Genomic DNA, 20915 nt, shown 5'->3' on the forward strand with positions numbered 1-20915 from the left:
ATTAGGATGAGCTCCATGTACAGTAGTTCAGGACTAGTCTCCCAACAAGTTGTACATCTAAGGCATTAGTTGGGCTTTAAACTAAAGCATTGAAGGACGGTGGGAGGAGGGAGGGGTAGTGGGCTTTAAATGAGGAAAGATTTATTAATTAAAAACAAATATCAAGTTCCGTGTGGTGATTTGGTAAAAGCAAATTGTAGTGTGTGACAGGAAGGGACAAATCTTGAATTGTACTATTAAAATAGTAGCTTTAAAGTCACTTCAGTGTATTAATATGGCTAACAAAAAAAGTATGAGGAAATGAGTTGGACTGAAAATTAACACGCCCCCTTGATCTGGTGGGTCTATATCTTGAGTTCTATAACAGATGGCTATAGAGATAGTGAATGCATTGGTTGAGTCTACAAAATTATCTAGATTTTGGGATTTTTTTTCTATGGATTGAAAAATATCAAGGGGAGGAGCAGGAAGGGAGGGAGGGAGAGGAGAAAACAGCATGGTTGGGGAAAAGAACTAAGAGGAGTTGGGATAGAAGGAGTCAAGCAAATAGCGAAGTCAGGAAGGAGTTAAATTGGGAAAAGAAGATGGTATCAACTAAAAGAGTAATAGAAAGGCTTGTTTTCCACTCTGCTCTACAGCACCTCCACAACCTGGCATCTAGAAAAATATGAACATCCTCTCAAGCCTACTAGAAGCAAGAGTCTACTAGAAGCAAGAGTCTTTGAGTCTGTTCCAGCACCGAATATGACCATGGTTGATCATTAACCTCAACTCCATTTTTCGGCTTGATCCATATATCTTCAATTTCAAAAATCTATTATTCTCAGCTTTGAATCTACTCATTGAGCAATCAGTCTTCTGGGGAGAGAATTCCATAGATACATAACCATCTGAATAAAGAAGTTTCCCTTGGATCTAAATGACCACACTCTCATTTTAATACCACGTCTTCTGAATCTCAACCTCTAAGTAAGTTTCTTAGTGTCAACTCTGCAAAACATACTCAGAATCTAGTGTGTCAACCAAATAATCTCTCCATCTAAATGAGACAGTCCAGGCCCATGTTACTCAATGATAGCTTATAAGACAGCCCTCTAATCTGAGGGATCAATCTAAAATACCTTTCCTGCACTTCATGTTCTTTCTTCGGTATCAAGGCCAACATTGCACAGCATTCTAGGTGGGGTCTCATTAATTCCTGGCATAATTACACCAATAATTCCTTACTTGTGTACTCAAACTTCCTTGCAATAAAGGCTAAAATATCCTTTTCTTCCTAATACCTTTCTGTACCTAGAATCATCTTCTTTGGTAAAGACAAATGCAAAGTGCACATTACATCTGCACCCCTCTGATATACTCAACTATTTCAGAGTTGAGAGCTGAATATAGCTGAATATACACACAATTCAAATATGAAAGCATATCAAGATTCTGTATGTGATTTATGGAAAAAGCAAGTCTGATAGGACAAATTACTTCACTTCGGTCCTCTCTTTAAGATCCTCACAAATTACAACCTTCAGAAGAACCACAGCTATTTTTGATTGGTAGTCATATTTTATGACTCATGTAATTTAATCCAAACAAAGCACAAATTTATAAGAAATTGAAACTAGTGCTAAATCAACATTAATTCCAATTACTGATTTTCCCCCACATATTGCCTTAAATTTTACTTCCCAGATGTTCACTTATTTCTTGTTCAACAGTTTTTATGAAGTCAGCTCCAAAACACTGTTTGTCAAGAATTTCCACATTTAAAAAAATACAAAAATTATTCCCCTAAATTTACCCCCTGCAGTTACTAACTCACAAATTGAATTCTAATAAAAATAACATAAAATTCCACCAGAAATATCCACAATTTTCAAAGGGATGAAAAGGCTGGATCTGTAAATATTTCTCATGTTAAATTTAATCAACTATGAACCTTAAAAAAGGCACACAATTACAGATGGTAACAGCCAACTTGACCAATCTCCAGAAGTTTATACTAAGATCCCAACAGATTATATCAAATCTTTTTGAGTCTAGAAATAATGAGGACATAGTCTGTTCGAAGTTTGCATAACCCAGTGTCTCATTCTGCTCTCTACCAATTCAATCACATACAGAAACTGATAAAGTCACTTGAGGCTACTTGAGAGCTGATAAAGTTACTCACCCTCCCCAATCTACTACTTCCACCATCCTGTAGATCATCATCTTATCTATCATAGATGTCAGTTTGAATTTGGGTTTGAACAGCTCATATGAAACAAAGCATTTGATTAACAATCATCTAGGATATTTTTCACTGTTTAAGTTTCTTCACAGGTTGTTTTGCTTCAAGTTTTAATTTGCAATTTATTCCAAATCTCATGTGAATTAATCACAAATCACCAAAATAAACAAGCCAAAATTAAACAACTGTGTAGTATCTGGGCAACAATTTCATACCCGTTACTTACTTAACAGCCTTTGTCTAATCTCCATCTTCTGATATGATCCTTCTTGACAAATGCAAGCAGCAATTCAAAGCAAGAAGAATTTGCCCTATCCAGTTGCATCCCACCCCCCACCCCACCATGTCTATTCCTTTTTTTTCCTTTACTGAAGAGGTGTCCATCATTGGTGAATCGATTAAAACTGGGATGCTCAAAGAGATCAGAATTAAAGGAAGGTAGATATTTTAGCAGGATTGCAGATTACTAAGGTAGAAAGAAAATACCATGAAGGGATTTGGAAACAAGGAAATTAATTTTAAATTCAATATGGTGTTAGATCAGGACCAGTGAATGTGGGGATAATGAGTAAAAGGCACTTGGTACAAGTGGAGACACACAATGCAGTGTTGGATGATCTCAGGTCTACAAGGTAGGGCAGTGGAATATGTTAAAAAGCCAGGAGGGCATTTGAATAATCAATACTAAAAATAATGAAACATAAATGGCAGTTTCATTAGCAGACCAGGTGAGAAAGGGCTATATTACAAAGGTGGAAATGGGCAGTCTTAGTGAGGCTTGATTGGGAAGCCTGAGGCTTGTCTCAGACTCAAACGTGACACAATGCAAACAAGCTGGCCTAATCTCAGACAGTAGCTATGGAGAAAAATATTGGTCGCTGGGAACAAGTTTGGAGCAGGGACTAAAAACAATGGCTCTAGCCTTGCCAATGCTTGGAGGGAATTCCTGGTTGGCCAATGCAAGATGCCAGATAAGGGATTTGACAAATTAGCAACAGTGAAGACGGAATTGAGTGCTCTTTAATCATGAGGAAATAAAAGCAACACGTCAATTTGATGTCTTCATGCTATGATGCGCCTATTAGATGTCAGAGAGACCCCTTGTGGTCAGTGCTTTAATACTGACATTGCAAAGTCTGATATCAAAATAACAATAATTCTCATTTATTATGCACAGAACTCCCCTCTTTACTCTGACCTCTGTCCCTATTTCATACTTACTGAAAATAGTTCCACCACAACTCCTACTTGCAGTCAGGAATAGATGAAAATGATTAGGAACATGAAGTTTATGACAAGAAGAATATTCAACAATTTTTCATTTTTTTTTCCATTGTAACATCCAGATAACCAAGACTGAACTCATGATTTAACTTGACTTTGTTTTTTGTTTAGTTTGTATTCTGAACTGTCTTTATAGTAATGTTGTTCAAACTGCTATCAATAATTGCCTCAATATTCAAAACCAAAATTAGATATGGGGTTGCCTCTTGCCCTACTATCCACAGCAGTTGGGAATGCATTCCAACCAATACTAGCTGCCCCATAGCTATTTAATGTTTTATGATGCACTAACTAGCTAAGGGTGAGTTTCCATCTCCATCCTGGAAGGAAGCTCCAGTCCAGCCAGCCAGTGGTTGGTATCTTTGCAGCAGCACCAGGTTGAAAGTGATGGCCACTGCTGGGACTACACTCAGTACCCCAGAGAAAGGAATTAACTGCAATCAGCCTGGATTTATCTTTGTTCTATGAGCAGGGTCTGGCTGCCAGAAATAATGGGAAAGGGAGAATGAATAGAAATTAATTTCAAACACAAATAACTTTTCTTCTTCTCCCAAGGTATAGAATGGACATGTAGACAGAGAAGATTTGTTTGTAGAGTTTGAGATATTTATTCACTAAAGGTATACACATCATAGCATCCTGAGACTGGACATGTACTTCAAATTAAAAGCAACACAGGGTTAAAAATACACAAGACAGGAGTGAAAAAGCAGATTCCTAGAAACAGAGTGATGCAGGCACAACCTTTTAGAGTGTTTTAATAGTGGGTAAGGGACATCAATTACTTATAAAAGGTGACAGACACCACAGTCCACAAATTGGCTACTCAGTCAATAGTGGCAACAGCTGATCATGATATAACCACACTTTGTACAGGTAGAAACAGCAAAGATAAACAAACAAAAACAGTAAAAATATCAAATATCAAAATTGTAGACTGTTACAGGCAAGAATACAGAAGATCTAACAACAGAAAATGGCAACACTCAATGGTATCTGCCTCAATGATGGCACCTGCTGTATAGCCAGAGGATATGTATCACTGTTTCCACATGTTAGGTCAATCTCCTTATCCAATATCCACTTACAAAAGTCTATAATAACTTTGGATACCGTCCAGTATCTTCAGCTTTTTGTTTTGTGATTTGCATAGTTGGGAAATCCAAACTGAGAGATCATAATGTTAGAATACTTCAGAGGCATGCTGCCATAGATAGCAGCTAACTGATTTAAACACCAGGACCTTTGAAGCAAGTGTTCCGGCCGATGCCACATGCCATTGAAGCCATTGTTGGAATCTTTTTCTAGATTCCTCATGTCCACCGGCTTCACAAACACTCCTGATGGCTTCCCAGTGTGCTTTGCAACTATAAAATTCATTGCAATGTCATCACAATTCTGGGTCCTGTCGATTAAACTGTGGACAGCTGGAAGTTGAACTTTAAACTTGTCGAGGTAACTGGCATGGAAAAATGCAGCTCCAATTAACACCATGGAGTAATGGTCACCACTTCCACCCAGTGCATTCTGGAGTTCAAAGCTGCCATAGCTGTAAATTCCAGAGGAAGTTATGACGTGTTTCCGGGGGACAAACCCAACAATTTGATCTGGAAATTGCTGAAATACAAAAACAGAGTAAAGAAAATCTTCCCAGTGACAGCTTTAAACTTATTCCTTAACAAATGAAGGCATGTTTTCCAATACAACAATCCTGCTTAATATACCTTGATGAGACTTCTTCTCAACAATTATCTTACTAAACTTTACACAAATATACTGTAACTGTTGTCTACAGCATGTTCTGTTTACAATAGGGATCAACTATGTTATTCTTCTTTCCTTAAGCCCATAGAGACCTCATAACACATTCGTTACAGGCCTAATATACAGAGTGACAGCTTAGATTTGATTTCCTCCATAGTCTCTCCCCTTTCCTTTCCTGTGGATTTTTCCAGTCCTATAACCCTCAGATTAAAGTGCTGGTCAAGTTTTGTTCTTTGCAGCATCATGGATTTTATTCCCTTTATCACTGGGTCCCATGGTTTTCACTATCAAAATCCCAATTTGAATTCCTCTTCTCCTCAAAATCAACCTCTCATTTAAAGCTTTTGGTCACCATTTCCCAATGTGGCTCTGTTTTGTTTGATACTCCAGTGAAGTGCCTTGGGGTGTTTTACACTATAAAGAGAAGTGTTGTTGTAAATGTACCACAAAATATGACAGTGAACCATTAAGCCCAGGAAGTTTATTAGCACAATTGCCAATCTGTATAATAAACCTGAGTTCACCAGAAAAGGCTCAAAGAGAAAGAAATGAGAAACTTATGCTTCTTCTTGTTATTTTGCTAGCTGTACTTAAATATGCATTTATCTTAAATCTGACAAGATTGAGTTACGGTGGAATGCATCCACGGTTAAGAAGCTAGCTAACAGCTTCATGCTCATATTGGAGGGTAGCTGGTAAAAATAGAAATGCAACCATCAAATAAGTTAATAGGATAGAAAGGAAAAGAGGTATGGGGAGTGGGAGGGAATCTAAGCATATCCTAACCACTAAACTAAAACATCTTAGTATAATTTCTAGCGGAATGGCTACATCTTCTAATGTTTATCTTCCAGAGTTATGATCACAGTGAAAATAGGGTCAAAAAGGGTGGCATTGGAAAAGCACAGCAGGTCATGCAGCATCCGAGGAGCAGGAGAGTCAACGTTTTGGCCATAAGCGCTTCATCAGGGATGTGAGTCCTTCACAGTGAAAACAGACAATCAAAATTAAACTTTCATCAGTTGATTTTAACACTTGATATTTCCAAGAATTAAGAACAATTTTGCAAAACAGACACTGCTGACTAAAATTGTCTGCTGTGATCAGCTGATAAGGAGGCACTTCAGATGGAATATATAATATCAGCAGCCTTGAGATTACTAATTTAATCAAGCATTGAAACTCAGTAAGCTGCCTAGAAATTCACATCTATTGTTTTACTCACATTTACAAGATATCCACACAATACTGAGATGAAAGGTTACATGGAGAGGGTTCAATTTGGAAAAAGCAATAGAAATAGTCCAATAAAATATAACTAAAGTATGCTTTGGTCTTTTGCTTTGAGCAACAAAGGGAGTGAAAGCAACAAGGACTGAACATAGCAAGAATACAAAAAGGTCCTCTCGCCATGCCATAATCTCAATCTCAGCAATTTAGTGCGGTGGAAAAAAAACTCCAGCTGATTGAAAAATCAGAGATATCTGCAAGCTTCACCACTCCTGAGCAAATCGTGCAGCAGCTATGCAGTTGGGACTCCGTTTTCATTTTTGCAACTCAGAACACTAAAACTATAAACTACCTTTGCTTTCCTGGCTGCACCAGATACTCTTCCCTCCCCACATTTTCTCCTCTCTGCTCCCCAGAGTGTTTCTATTTTGGGGATGGGACGGATAATAAAACTTCACTCAAGCAAACTGGCCTCTCCTTTAGTTTTGGTCTGGTTAACTAAGTTTAAGTGAAGTAGCCTTATGCTAAGACAGAAACAATATAAAGACAATGGATATGACTGACAAAGAAGCAGTTCAAAAAGAGGGGAGCCATGAATTTCCTCCCTCTTCCCCTTTACCACCAACATCTCAACTGCTGTAACAAGTTTAGGCGTTTGGTCCATTACTAACATGTAATTAACAAAAGAACTGGAGTCATAGAGATTTACAGCACAGAAAAAGTTCCTCAGATACTGAAGCAGCCCAAGCGCAAATGTAGTAAGAGGGACAGTAATTTGGGCTGACAAGTGACATAGTGCCAATGAATGATCATAACCATAAAGAGAGAATCATTACCTCTGGACATTTAATGGCATTATTGGAGCTGGATGACAAACCAACACAGGGACCTTGAGGTCACTGAGTCAAAATACTTGAACCACATCCCTAATGGCACTGTGAGTCTACTGAACAATCAATGGACTGCAGCAGTTCAAGGCAACATCTCACCACTCCCCTTCAAGGGCAATTAGGGATGGGCAATAAATGCTGACCCAGATTAGAGAGAATTTAATTAGAGAGAAATCAGCATTTTCCTACATATTGGATGCCCACAGACCTTGCTAGTGAACAAAATAAAGATTTTCTGTTTGTAACTGAATTACATTTTGGCGCTCTGATAAAAGGACTCTTGGCAAAGAACACTGACATACCACTGGTTAGTGTTTAATTTGTTACGATTGTGGTTAATATGGGACCTATCCTAAGCTTGCCTATGTTAGGGATAGATATTTATTGAGGAATGAACTGTCACAAATTAAATCTGCAGAATGTGGCAAACACACCAGGAACCCAAGGAGTTCAGATGGTCTCGTGAAGGACAGTAAAACCCATAAAGTTTAAAGTATCTTCAGGAGAATCACTCAATTTAAACTGGGCTGAACTCAATCCAGAAGTGTCAGAAAGGGCCAAAATAGATATAAAAGGAACTAAAGCAATAACCTTAAAAGCTAGACAAACAAAGAGTGACAAAACAGGCCAAAGCCAGAGATATGGTTAATACATATATTCAGGGTAGAATTACAAGAGGATTGGGTTCTCAAACAGGCAAAGAAAATTAAGGTGAAGACTGATTTAGTTACAGAGGTGCAAGGGAGTTTAGAAGAAGCTGAAATCCACCTGATGGCAGTACTTTTTCAAGGAAAGTGGAATTAGTTAGGGGAAAACAAAGGGAAAAGGTTGGGGAAAACAAAGGGAAAGTGAAACAGATGTTACAGAAGACACTATTGACAGAGATCACAGTGGCATACCAATGAGTTAAACACAAAATTTACCTGCTGGGATATTGAAGTAACAGAATCAAGCTTCAGATCTCAACTAGTCACATCAGTGATGCAAAGTTAAGTTAGAATAAGGTGAACAATCTAAGTCCAGATAGTCTACAGGAGACAAGCATCAGATTATCATAAGTCAAATTTATACAAGTGCCTTACTAGAACTGGGCAGTGCATGGTTAAATATCGGGAGGGTGTCACAGCCTAATATATGCGACTGTTGATGCCAATGCAGGTTTGAATTTAGGTTAGGACAGCAAGAAATGAATGTGGACTATGTGTGCTTTGTCCTGGTTTTTGCAGTGATCTTTCATAATTACCCTGAAATGGAGTACTCACTGTAAATAAAATTGAGAAAAACTGTTTGTTTCTTTCTGTGTGATGTGGTCACCTTATCAATATTCAACTTTCATTATTTGTCTTTAACACCCAACACTTCCATGAAGTAAAAATGGTTTTAAAGAGAGGACATGAATTATTTTAAAAATAACAATTAATATTAACTGGCAACCAACATGAAGTATATAAAATAGTTGCCTTTGAATCAACATTTTAATCAAGAGGCACAAATTTGTATTTTTTAAAAACACTCTTGTAAGATAATGTCACATATTGGAGATGGAAGATAACCCGAGTGTTCATCTTGGAAAAGACAATGGAGATAGTCTGGGAATATACACATGAACCACATTTCAGTAGCTTCAAAAATAGAAATTGGTAGAAAAGCTTAGCAAGTCTGGTAACATCAGTGCAGATAAATCAGAATTAAAGTTTTAGCTCCAGTGACCTTAGTTCAGAACTGAAAGGTGGTGCTTAGCTACCTTTTGATTTGCTCCTGTCCATCTGGTGCAGGTATACCTCATGCTGTTAAGAAGGGAGTTTCTGGACATATTGATCCAGTGATAGTGAAGAAATAATGATTCGGTTTAAGTCAGGATGGAGAGTGGCTTAGGGAGGATCTTGCAGTGTTCCATTTATCTCATGATGTTTTGGGAGGAAAGGTGGATGGTGCAAATTAAGATGATTTGATTTGGTATAGGTCACCACGTTGAGGAATGATGAAACAACATAATTGGGATGGAGATCCTGGAACTCCAAAACTACACTTTGTGCTAGATATGGATTGAACTGGACTCAGTGAGATGATGGAAGAAGTTATTAACAGTGCTATCAAGTGGCATTTGCTGAGTAACAACTGCTCATTCTGGGCTCTGTTGGGGCTTTGGCAGGGTCACTCTACTCCTAGCTTCATTATAGCCTTGGCTCAACGTGAACTTCAGTGGTGTGGTGACAGTGATGGTCTTTGACATCAAGGCAGACAAGCAGGAGGCTGGAAGAACACAGCAAGTCAGACAGAATCAGAAGGTGGGGGAAGTCAACATTTTGGGTGCAATCCTTCTTCTGGAAACACTGAGTTCTCCACCTCATGATATTGTCTGGCTTGCTGTGTATTTCCAGCCCATCTGCTTGTCTACCTTGGATTGCAGTTTCTGCAGGTTTGTTTGTCTTTGACAATAAGGCAGCATTTGACCAAGAATGGCATTAAGCATCCCTAAAATATCTAGTTGCAGGCATCTCGAGCACAAGGGAAGATGGTTGGGTCGTTGGAGGTCAATCATATCAATCCAACTGTAGGAGTCACTCAGGGTATAGTCTTTGCCCCAACTCTCTACAGCTATTTTATTAATGACTTTCCTTCCATATGGTCAGAAGGGGAGATTTTTGCCGATAAGTGCATAATGTTCAGCACCATTGTGAATCTTCAGATACTTAAGCAGTCTGTGGCCACACATTGGAAGATCTGGTCAGCCTTCAGGCTTGGGCTGAAAAGTGTTAAGTCACATGCACCCAGTCAATCACCGTCTCCAACAGAAGAATCATCACTTGATGTACAATGGCATTACCATTGCTGAAATCCAGAAAGCACACATTCTTGGGTTTACCACTGACAGAAACTAAATTAGACCAGATGTATACACAATATGGCTACAACAGCAGGTCAAGGGCTAAAAATTCTGTGGCATTAACTTACCACTTTGTTCCTTAAACCTATCCAACATCTGCAAGGCACAGGTCAGGAGCATGTTGGAATTTCTCCAGCAATTTCTGTTTGTTTTTCTTTCTCTGATTAATACTGTTTGCTTTGGAGCTGGTAACTACTTGCGTTTGGTCAAAGCCAGGAAAGAACAGCAAATGTAACCAGTGACACTATTCACGTCACTCCCACAACCAAGTGAAACTCTGGCATAAGAAACTAAGTGATTTGACCCTTGGGTAGTTTCCACTGCTTCCACATCTAACAAACCTTGTCTGGCAAGCACCATCCACTGAAACATAAGTGGTTTTATAAAATGTTCCTAGACATGATTATCAATCAACTATTACAGAAAAATGGTAGTCAGTAGATTTTAGTTTCCTCAAGTTTGTATATGTCAGAATGGTTTGGAAGTGGTTGGTAAGGTCTCTTCTGGTGTACTATGCTACTCGTCCTGTTGTAGGAAAGATATTATTAAGCTGGAGAGGGTTTAAAATAGATTTACGAGGATACTGCCAGGAATTTAGGGTTTGAATTATAAGGAGATGCTAGATTGACTGGGACCTTTTTCACTGGAGAGCAAGAGGTTGAGGGGTGACCTTACGGAGATCTTTTAAATCATGAGCGGTATAGGTAAGGTGAATGACCACTCTCTTATCCCTAGGTTGGGTGACTTCAAGGCCATATGTTTAAGGTAAGAGGAGAAAGATTTTAAAAAAGGACTTGAGATGCAACTTTTTTGTTTTTACACAGAGTGTGGTTTATGTGTGGAGTGAACTTTCAGGGGAAGTGGTGCATGAGAATACAATTGCAACATTTAAAATATATTTGGATAAGATCATGAATAGGAAAGATTTGGAGGGATATGGGCCAAACGTAGGCAGGTGGGATTAATTTTGTTTGGGATTGTAGTTGACATGGACTTGTTGGACCAAAAGGTCTGTTTCCATGCTGGATGGCTCTATGGCCCTGACTCTAAATACTCTCCACTTGCCTGGATGGTTGCAGTTCCACCAACGAAGAAACTTGCCACCAATTAGACAAAATTGGTCACTTTTAACATTAACTTCCTCCACCACTATACACAGTCGCAATACTGTGTACATCCACAAGGTTCACTGCTCTAACTCCCAAGACTCCTTCAACAACCCCTTCCAAACTTGTGACCTCCATCACCTTCAAATACATGGGAGGCAGGCACTTCAAAACACCATTATCCTCCGGTTTCCCAACAAATCTCACACAACCTGACTTTTAAGTATATAAAACGTTTTTTATTGTTGCTGGATGAAATCCTGTAACTCCCTTCTCAACAACACTGTGGGTGTCCCAGTGCCCCATGACTGCAGGTATTCAAGATGACAGCTCAATATCACCTTCTCCAGAATCATTAGGGATGGACAATTAATGCTGCACAAGCTAGCAACACCCACGAATAAAATGCGTTCCTTCACTAAAAGAACACATGGGAACATTTTATGACAATCAATGATATTTCATGGCACCATTACTGAAACTGACTTTCAATTCCATCTTTATTAAAGAATTGACTTTAAATTAAACCAACTGTTGTAATGTAATTTGAACCTGTGCCCCCATGGTTTTTGTGTTGGCTTTTAACAATGATATCTCCGTGACACCACTGTCTTGTTTCAAGCAAGATTTCTTTTTACAACACTAATTCAAGGTGAAAGAGTTATAAAGAGCCACTTTCAATGTAAGCAAGCAAATATCCAGCTAAACAGAAACATATAATCACAATGATACTTAAAAACAGGAAGGCTGTTCACGGACTTTACAAATAAATTTCCATTTACCCAGGGGCTTAACACAGATAATTAACACGGGGCTTTTCAGAAGTACAGGAGTTGGGAGGTCATGCTGCGGCTGTACAGGACATTGGTTAGCCATTGTTGGAATATTGCGTGCAATTCTTGTCTCCTTCGTATCGGAAATATGCTGTGAAATTTGAAAGGGTTCGGAAAAGATTTACAAGGATATTGCCGGGGTTGGAGGATTTGAGCTATAGGGAGAGGCTGAACAGGCTGGGGCTGTTTTCCCTGAAGCGTTGGAGGTTGAGGGGTGACCTTCTAGAGGTTTGCAAAATTATGAGGGGCATGGATAGGGTAAATAGGCAAAGTCTTTTCCCTGGGATAGGGAGTCCAGAACTAGAGGGCATAGGTTTAGGGTGAAAGGGGAAAGATATAAAAGAGACCTAAGGGGCAACGTTTTCACAAAGAGGATGGTACGTGTATGGAATGAGCTGCCAGAGGAAATGGTGGAAGCTGGTAAAATTGCAACATTTAAGAGGCATTTGGATGGGTACATGGATAGGAAGGGTTTGGAGGGATATGGGCCATGTGCTAGCAGATGGAACTAGATTGTGTTGGGATATCTGGTTGGCATTGATCGGATGGACCGAAGGATCTGTTTCCATGCTGTACATCTCTATGACTCTAGTTACTTTATTCCTTTGTGTATCGTTCCATTGAAACAGAATGGCAAGTACCCAGTCAGAAAATATTTAGAAAAATACCTGCCACACTGAGTAAGCAAAATCAAGGTCATAGGCGCTAATTAAAATATCGTCATCAAGCATCAAGACAGCTGGAAAAGAAAAGAGAAAATGCATTAAAATGTTCCATAAGTATACAAATAATCATACCATGTACAGAAACTTATACTAATATGGACGTATTTCACAAAGATAAAACACTAGCACTCTCCTCTTGATTTCTCAGTTTAGACAACCATTTTCCTAATAAACTTGTCTGTTAGGGTTAGCCTGATCTTCTCACTGTTATGTCACTCCTCCATTCTCCCTAGAAATCCACCTTCAACCTACTTATACTGTCCTTTTAATGCTTCCTATCACAACAGTTCAATTTAATCATTTAAGAGATGGAGAGCAGTTGATTATTTTTCTCTCATAGGTTCATTAGTATATGGGCTTTTTCTTCCCATGAAATAGTGGATGCTAGGCCATACATTGATTATGCACTCAAGGCAGAGTTAGATAGATTATTGACATTCAAGGGAGTTTTGGATCATGGGGGGAAAACAGGAAAGAGAAGTTGAGACTAGACCAGATTATCCAAGGTCTTACTGAAAGCGCAGCAAATTTGAAGGCCAAATCACCAACTCCGGAGTGAATAGTTGCTGCTCTGCTCATTCTAACCAGATTATTTCCAGCCACTTTTGCCATAACAAAGAATCTGCTAAAGTTAACTTTTGTTACTTCTAATGAAATTATTGGAAATGTAAAGTTGATGGCCTTGACTCATTTCAAACAGAAACTTGACAATATTCAAATAATTCAAATTTAGGTTTACTCACTGAAAAACAGATCACAACTTATGACTGGGCAACAAGACATTTTTAAAAGGAAAAAGAGCCCAAGCACAATTTTATTGAAACATAAGTTATAGATTCACACAAATAATTTTAGTTCCCAATTGTATTGAAAAGGGAGAAAATAGGTTAAAAGCCAATTCAGTCAATTAAGACCAATGAAATTGTAACAATTCCAAGAAATCTTACCTTTGGTTTCCAATTCTGGAAATGGCTCCAGTCGGTTTCGCATTCTATTTACGGTCTGTTCCTTAAATAGAACAGGGATGGGATGTGGTCCCAATGAATCCCATAAATCTGTTGGCGCTTTTATTCCGACACTATTCCAAACAACAATGATCTTGTGTAAATTTGAAATGGCCTGATAATGATTCAGCAGTTTAAGAAGCAGGTCTGTTCTATTGTAAGACTGCATGATTATGGTGAAGGAATTCTGAATGTCAGTTCTCTGGTCATCTTGCTCCCTATGGACAAGAACAGCTCCACTTTCCACAACTTTAGGCAATAATGTCGTCAGAACAGCTCCCACAATAAAGACAATTAGGATAGCCATCACTAAATACGACGGAAGTATCCCACCACCAAATACTCGCCTTGTAAATCTGTGGACATCAAAGTAACTTTTAGTGTTATACTCAAAAAAAAGACTTGTAAATTATGTGCAATATCCCAACACACCCATGTGCAGCATTGAAGATAAAATTCTTTTTTAACACCATGCTAAAATATAAACAGAAGAACATAACATATTTGACACAAAAAAAACAATTATGCACAATAAACTTTTTTTAAAAAAAGCATTTTAGCCCTTTCCAGCTTACTGTCACCAAAGATGAGATCTTGGGATTTGTGAGAACAGCAGTTCCTAAACTTTGATGACAATTGGATTGCAAATTCCCCTTCTCCAAGGTCACAATGTTAACTATGGAAAGGTGACTCCACAAGGCAGGACAGCCTGAACCCATCGGATCAATACTGCCAAACGCAAAGAGATGACAGTAAGGACAAAGCACCTTTTGATCTTATTAAGAACATTTGGTGCCGAGCTGAGTAGACCATGATGCCTATGCACCAACTTAATGGCAACTGAAGCAGACAAGGTGGAGTGCAGTTGCTGAGTGCAATAGTTAAGTGCAGGAGGAACCAGGGGGTCATGCAGCTCAGCACTGATGGTGAATGGCAATGTCAGCAGCTTCTCAAGGGAGGGCAAGGAGGAGCAACAAACAAGCATATCCCAAAAAAGACTAAAACATCAATGTGATTAGAAACTCATATTGGGGGCAAATATGATAGTGTGTCTGGTTCAGCTTCAGTGGCCAGGGACAGAGATGGAGTCAATAGCAAGCAAGTTTGCAATGGGAACTGAAGATAACAGCTTTGGTCCTTGTAATAAGTAATGAGAGGAAATTTTTGCACATTTAGTACAAGATGTCAGACAAGCAGTCTGACAATTGTAGAGTGATGAAGGGAAGCTAGGTGCTGTCACTGTGTGCGTCTGTGGAAATTGACACTTTTCAGATGTTGATAAGGAATAGAAGGAGGTTATGGCTAGATCCTTGGTGAAGTTGAGGGGGGGGGGGGGGGGGGAGAAGGAGGGGCAGGAATACACCAGAACAAACATGCAGGAGTAGATGTTGATAATTTTCTGGTTCTAAACAGAATATACATGCATTTGGAGAGGTGAGGGCAGATTAGGGATCGCCAACAAGGCTTGGCGAGTGGGAAATCATGTGTCTCAAACTTTATTGAATTTTTTTGAGATGTGACCAAGAAAATAGATGAGGGCAAAGTGGTAGATGTCAACATGGACTTTGGTGAGGCCTTTGACAAGGTTCTGCATTGGTAGACTGTTTGTAAAGTTAGATCACAAGGGATTCATGGAGAGCGTGGCTAATTAGATCCAAAATTGGCTTGATGCTACGAAGAGGGTGGAGTGCTGTTTTTTTGGATTGGAGGCCTGTTCCGCAGGAACTGGTGCTGGGTCCACTGTTGTTTGTAAATGTAAATGATTTGGATGAGAAGACAAAAAAGCATGGTTGGTAAGTTTGTGTATGACACCAAAATTGGTAGCTATGATTTGGAAGTGCCAGTGTTGAACTGGAATGGACAAAGTTTTTTAAAAAAATCACACAACACTGAACCTTGCTATCAGCTCGACAGGAGTTGATAGCAATTCAATCAAGTTGAGAGACACAATTTCCCACTCATCAAACCACGTTGACGGTCCCTCATAGCCCTTGCCTCGCCAAATGAACGGGTATCCTATCTCTCAATCGCCTCTAGCAACTTATCAACCACTGAAGTCAGATTCACCAGTCTACAGTTCCTCAGCGTCCCCTTGCAGCCTTTTTTTAAAAATAAGGGCATGCTATTAGCCACTCTACAGTTTTCCAGTATCTCACCCACAGTTGTAAATGGAACAAATATCTCCGCTAGAGACCCTGTGATTTCTTCCCTATCTTCCCACAACATTCTGCGATACACTTAGTCAGGTCTCAGAAATTTATGTGCTTTTTAAAACTTCCAATACCTCCTCTTCTATAACGTGGACTATTTCAAAATATCAATATTTATTTCCAAGTTCCCTAGCTTCCATGTCTTTCACCACTGTAAAGACTGATGCGAAATATTCGTTTAGGATCACCCCTATCTCCTGTGGTTTCACACATGGTCAACCTCGTTGATCTTTAAGGGGCCCTATTCTCACCCTACTTCTCTTTTGCCCTTAGGCTAAAGATTCTGCAGACAGTAACTCAAATTATCTCTCCTGTAAATCAATGCCTGGATGGATGCTGTTCTAGATTTCAGACCATTCAACAAAATTCAAAATGAAGCATCCCACTTGACTGATACAAACACTTTCTAATCATTATTGCTATTGCAGCCTTCTGCTTGTCCTCCACCTCCTGATGCTGCCTGGCTTATTGTGCTCTCCTGGCCCCTCATTTGTCAAATTTGGATTCCAGCATCTGCAGTTTTTTTTTGTCTCTTGACAAATAGTGGCAGCAACATGTACCTGGGTGGCAGGGTGAAATATGAGGGGGATGTTAGGAGATTACAGGGTGACCTGCACAGGTTAGGTATGTGGTCAGATGCATGGCAGATGCAGTTTAATGTGGATAAATGTATGATTATCCACTGGTGGCAAGAACAGGAAGGCAGATTACTATCTAAATGGAATCAATTTAGGTAAAGGGGCAGTACAAAGAGATCTGGGTGTTCTTGTACACCAGTCAATGAAGGCAAGCATGCAGGTATAGCAGGTAGTGAAGGCGGCTAATAGCATGCTGGCCTTCATAACAACAGGGATTGAGTATAGAAGCAAAGAGGTTCTTCTGCAGCTGACAAGGCCCTGGTGAGATCACACCTGGAGTACTGTGTGCAGTTCTGGTCTCCAAATTTGAGGGAGTGCAGCATAGGTTCAAAAGGTCAATTCCTGGAATGGCAGGACTACCTTATGCTGAAAGACTGGAGCAACTGGACTTGTATACCCTTGAGTTTAGAAGACTGAGAGGGGGTCTGATTGAGACATACAAGATTATTAAAAGGATTGGACACTCTGGAGGCAGGAAACATGTTTCCGCTGATGGGTGAGTGCCGAACCAGAGGACACAGCTTAAAAATACAGGGTGGACCATTTAGGACAGAGATGAGGAGAAACGTCTTCACCCAGAGTGTGGTGGCTGTGTGGAATGCTCTGCCCCAGAGGGCAGTGGAGGCCCAGTCTCTGGATTCATTTAAGAGTTGGATAGAGCTCTCGAGGATAGTGGAATCAAGGGTTATGAGATAAGGTAGGAACAGGATACTGATTAAGAATGATCAGCCATGATCATATTGAATGGAGGTGCAGGCTCGAAGGGCAGAATGGTCTACTCCTGCACCTATTGTTTATTCTCATAAAGAAGTTACACAGCAGTAACTCAAGGTTTCTTCAGTACCTTGCAAACCCATAAGCTCCACCTCCAAGGATGACAGGAACATCACCACTTGCAAGCCTGTTGTTAGGTTAAAATCCTGGAACTTTGCCCTTATCAACAATGTGCGTGTCCTTATATAACAAAGACTGCAGCAGCTCACCACTGTTTTTAGTGCATTTAGGAATAGGAAATAAATAATGACCAAGCCAGTGTCTCCCACATTCAACAAACTACAGTACAAAGAAAAACCACAATCAAACCCAATCCTGTTATCACCCAACATCTACTTATTCCAGCAGGAGTCACTGTTTTGCCGACTTGAAATCACTGATTTTGCAGTTCGGATAGCTAAAACAATATAAACAGTAGCAACTCTTGCAGCTATCTAAAAATTATTGATTAACATTCATTCAGGGGCACCAAGTCAAACCAAAGCAGCAATAAATGGTGTTTGGAAACCGTGAGCTTGTTCTCACAATTACTGAGTACATCAGGCAATGATTTACTTTTCACGCCGTCGGAGCTCTTATAACTGAACTTCTAAGGCTGATATTTGTTTTCAAAAAACGTTTTAAAGAAAGTACGGCTCCCTGCGTTTAGGTGCAGGCGCTCATTTGTAACACCAGAACCACCCAGTATGCAAAAGTAGTAAAATTAAACTCGAATTATATTAGTCAGAAGCAAAACACGACAGACAGCCTTTATTTACTGATTGTAATGCATTTCATGCAGCGAAATCCCTACAACACAGCGGAAGAGGGACCCATTCATTGACGAAGCTGTACCGCCATTAACTACAAAGCCCAGGGGTAACGGTTCAAGGGGAGGCCTCAGGCCCGCGACCCTCAAACCCATTCCCCTGAATCTGGCAACGACCTCATCATGATCAAACCGCAGCGTTAAAGAGAAAGGAAGGATGTTATAACAGCTGGACAATCAACGTTCCTCCGCAGCCGACCATCACCCACCTCATACCCGACACCGACCCTAACTCCAAACTCACAGCGAGAAGGGGGGGAGGGGGGCGGGGGGAAAGAGGCTGAACCCCTTCGAGTACCGCGCACGCGCGGAGTGTATCCCCCCACCCATACACCGTCCGACCTAAGCCGGCAGTGCGCACGCGCAGCAACGCTCGTGTTAGATTTGCCCGTTCACCTGGACCGGTTCTATCACACACGTAACAACCCGTGCACCTGCGCCGGCACTGCGCTCCATTCAGACTTGCTCCAGCAATGCGCATGTGCAACACTCCTCTTCTCTGCACCCCCCCACCTCGCTTGGACTAGCACTGCGCACGCTCAAATTCAAGAGCCCCTCAAATCCAAGATATGTTCTCAGGAGGGCTCTGCTGGAAGGCGTCCAGTCTCCTCGGTGTAGAGGAGACAGCATCGGGAGTAACGGATACAATAAATGACATGTGTGGAAGTGCTGGTGAAGCTTTGATGGATGTGGAAGGCTCCTTTGGGGAGGTGAGGTGGGAGGTGTGGGCACAGGTTTGGCGATTCCTCTGGTGACAGGGAGGGAGGGTGGGTCTGAGGGGGGCATGGACCTGACCAGTTAGTGACGGAGGGAACGGTCTTTACGGAAAGCGGATAGGGTTAGGGAGGGAAATATATCCCTGGTGGTGGGGTCTGTTTGCAGGTGGCAGAAATATTGGTAGATGATATGATGTATACGGAAATTGGTGGGATGGGAGGACCGGGGAGGGGGGGGGGGTTCTGTCCTTGTTGCGATTGGAGGGGTAGGATTTGAGGGTGGAGGGGCAGAACATGGATGAGATGTGTTGGAGGGCATCTTCAATTACGTGGGAGGGGAAATAGCGGTCTTTAAAGAAAGAGGCTATTTGGTGTGTTCTGTGGTGGAACTGGTCCTCCTGGGAGCAGATGTGGCAGGAGCGATGGAATTGGGACTACGGGATAGCATTTTTGCAGGAGGCAGGGTGGGAGGAGGTGTAATCTAGGTAGTTGAGGGAATTGGTGGATTTGCAAAATATGTCTGTGTTGAGTTGGTCACCGTTGATGGAGATGGAAAAGTCCAGGAAGGGGAGAGAGTTATCAGAGATGGTCCAGGTGAATTTAAGGTTGGGATGGAATATGTTCGTCAGATTTATGAACTGTTCAACATCCTTGTGGGAGCACGCGGTGGCCCCAATGCAGTCATCAATGTAGCAGAAGAAAAGTGGTGCCAGTGTAACTCCAGAAGATAGACTGTTCTACATAGCCGACAAAGAGACAGGCATAGCTGGGGCCCATGCAGGTGTCCATGGCTACCCCTTTTGTCTAGAGGAAGTGGTAAGATTCGAAGGAGAAATTGCTGAAGGTGAGGACCAGTTCAGCCAAGCAAATAAGAGCGTCAGTGGATGGGTAACAGTGGGGATGTCAGGAGAGGAAGAAATGGAGGACTTCGAGGGCTTGGTCATGGCAGAAGGAAGTGTAGAGGGACTGGATGTCCATTGTGAAGATAGGGAGGGACCAGGGAAATGCAAGTCTTGGAGGAGGTGAAGGGCATGAGTCCCAAACATATGTGGGGACCTTCTGAACCAAGGGATAGGACATTATCAAGGTAGGTGGGGATAAGTTTGGTGGGACAGGAGCAGGCTGAGACGGTGTGTCGGCCAGGGTAGTTAGGCTTGTGGATCTTGGGTAGGTGGTAGAATTGGGTGGTGCGGAGTTCCTGGACTATGAGGTTGGAAGCTGTGGATGGGAGATCCGCTGAGGTGATGAGGTTGTGTATGGTCTAGGAGGTAATGGTTTGGTGATGGGAGCTGAAGTCATGGTCAAGGGGGCAGTAGGAGGAGGTGTCCTACTGCCTATCTCCTTCTACTGACCCCTTCCACATCCATCAAAATTTCACCTGCACTTCCACACATGTCACTTATTTTATCCGTTGCTCCCAATGCAGTCTCCTCTACGTCAGGGAGACTGAATTGTGGTTCTGATCGCCGAGCTGGGAATTTGTGTTGCAGACGTTTCGTCCCCTGTCTAGGTGACATCCTCCGTGCTTGGGAGCCTCCTGTGAAGCGCTTCTGTGATGTTTCTGGCATTTATAGTGATTTGTATCTGCCGCTTCCGGTTGTCAGTTCCAGCTGCAGTGGCCAGTATATTGGGTCCAGGTCGATGTGCTTATTGATTGAATCTGTGGATGAAGGCATGGCATTCTCGTGACTTTAAACTGCTCTCCGAAATCTCAAGGTTTTCTAAGCAAAACAATCGTATCTTCTTCAATCTATCCATCTAACTCATTCCTAAACCATTATCTTGATTTTTTTTCTGCACTCTCCCTAGAACTTTCACA

The 20915-nt window shown here is 41.0% G+C and overlaps 1 protein-coding gene across 2 annotated transcripts; it reads right to left on the minus strand.

Moving 5' to 3' along the window:
- Positions 1–4125: 4125 nt before the first annotated feature.
- extl2 (exostosin-like glycosyltransferase 2) lies at positions 4126–18851 on the minus strand. 2 transcript variants are annotated; one of them, XM_060830238.1, is made up of 4 exons: positions 18777–18851; positions 13894–14306; positions 12890–12960; positions 4126–5128 (listed from the first exon to the last, which is right to left on the minus strand). In XM_060830238.1, the coding sequence occupies exons 2-4, from the start codon at positions 14255–14257 to the stop codon at positions 4637–4639; spliced, it is 927 nt and encodes a 308-aa protein (XP_060686221.1). In that variant the 5' UTR covers positions 14258–14306; positions 18777–18851; the 3' UTR covers positions 4126–4636. The 2 variants fall into 2 exon arrangements, with proteins under 2 accessions (XP_060686221.1, XP_060686220.1); XM_060830237.1 differs by lacking the exon at positions 18777–18851 and adding an exon at positions 18590–18669.
- Between the last annotated feature and the right edge of the window lie 2064 nt (positions 18852–20915).

This window comes from Hemiscyllium ocellatum, chromosome 9, assembly GCF_020745735.1.
Source record: "Hemiscyllium ocellatum isolate sHemOce1 chromosome 9, sHemOce1.pat.X.cur, whole genome shotgun sequence".
Taxonomy (NCBI): Eukaryota; Metazoa; Chordata; class Chondrichthyes; order Orectolobiformes; family Hemiscylliidae; genus Hemiscyllium; species Hemiscyllium ocellatum.

What these genes read in the sequence shown, in the direction of transcription:
- extl2 (XM_060830237.1), bottom strand. An exon ending in TCCAGAATTGGAAACCAAAG is followed by an intron (nt 12,961 to 13,893) that starts GTAAGATTTCTT and finishes TTTCTTTTCCAG; the next exon opens with CTGTCTTGATGCTTGATGAC. An exon ending in TTGCTTACTCAGTGTGGCAG is followed by an intron (nt 5,129 to 12,889) that starts GTATTTTTCTAA and finishes TTTGTATTTCAG; the next exon opens with CAATTTCCAGATCAAATTGT.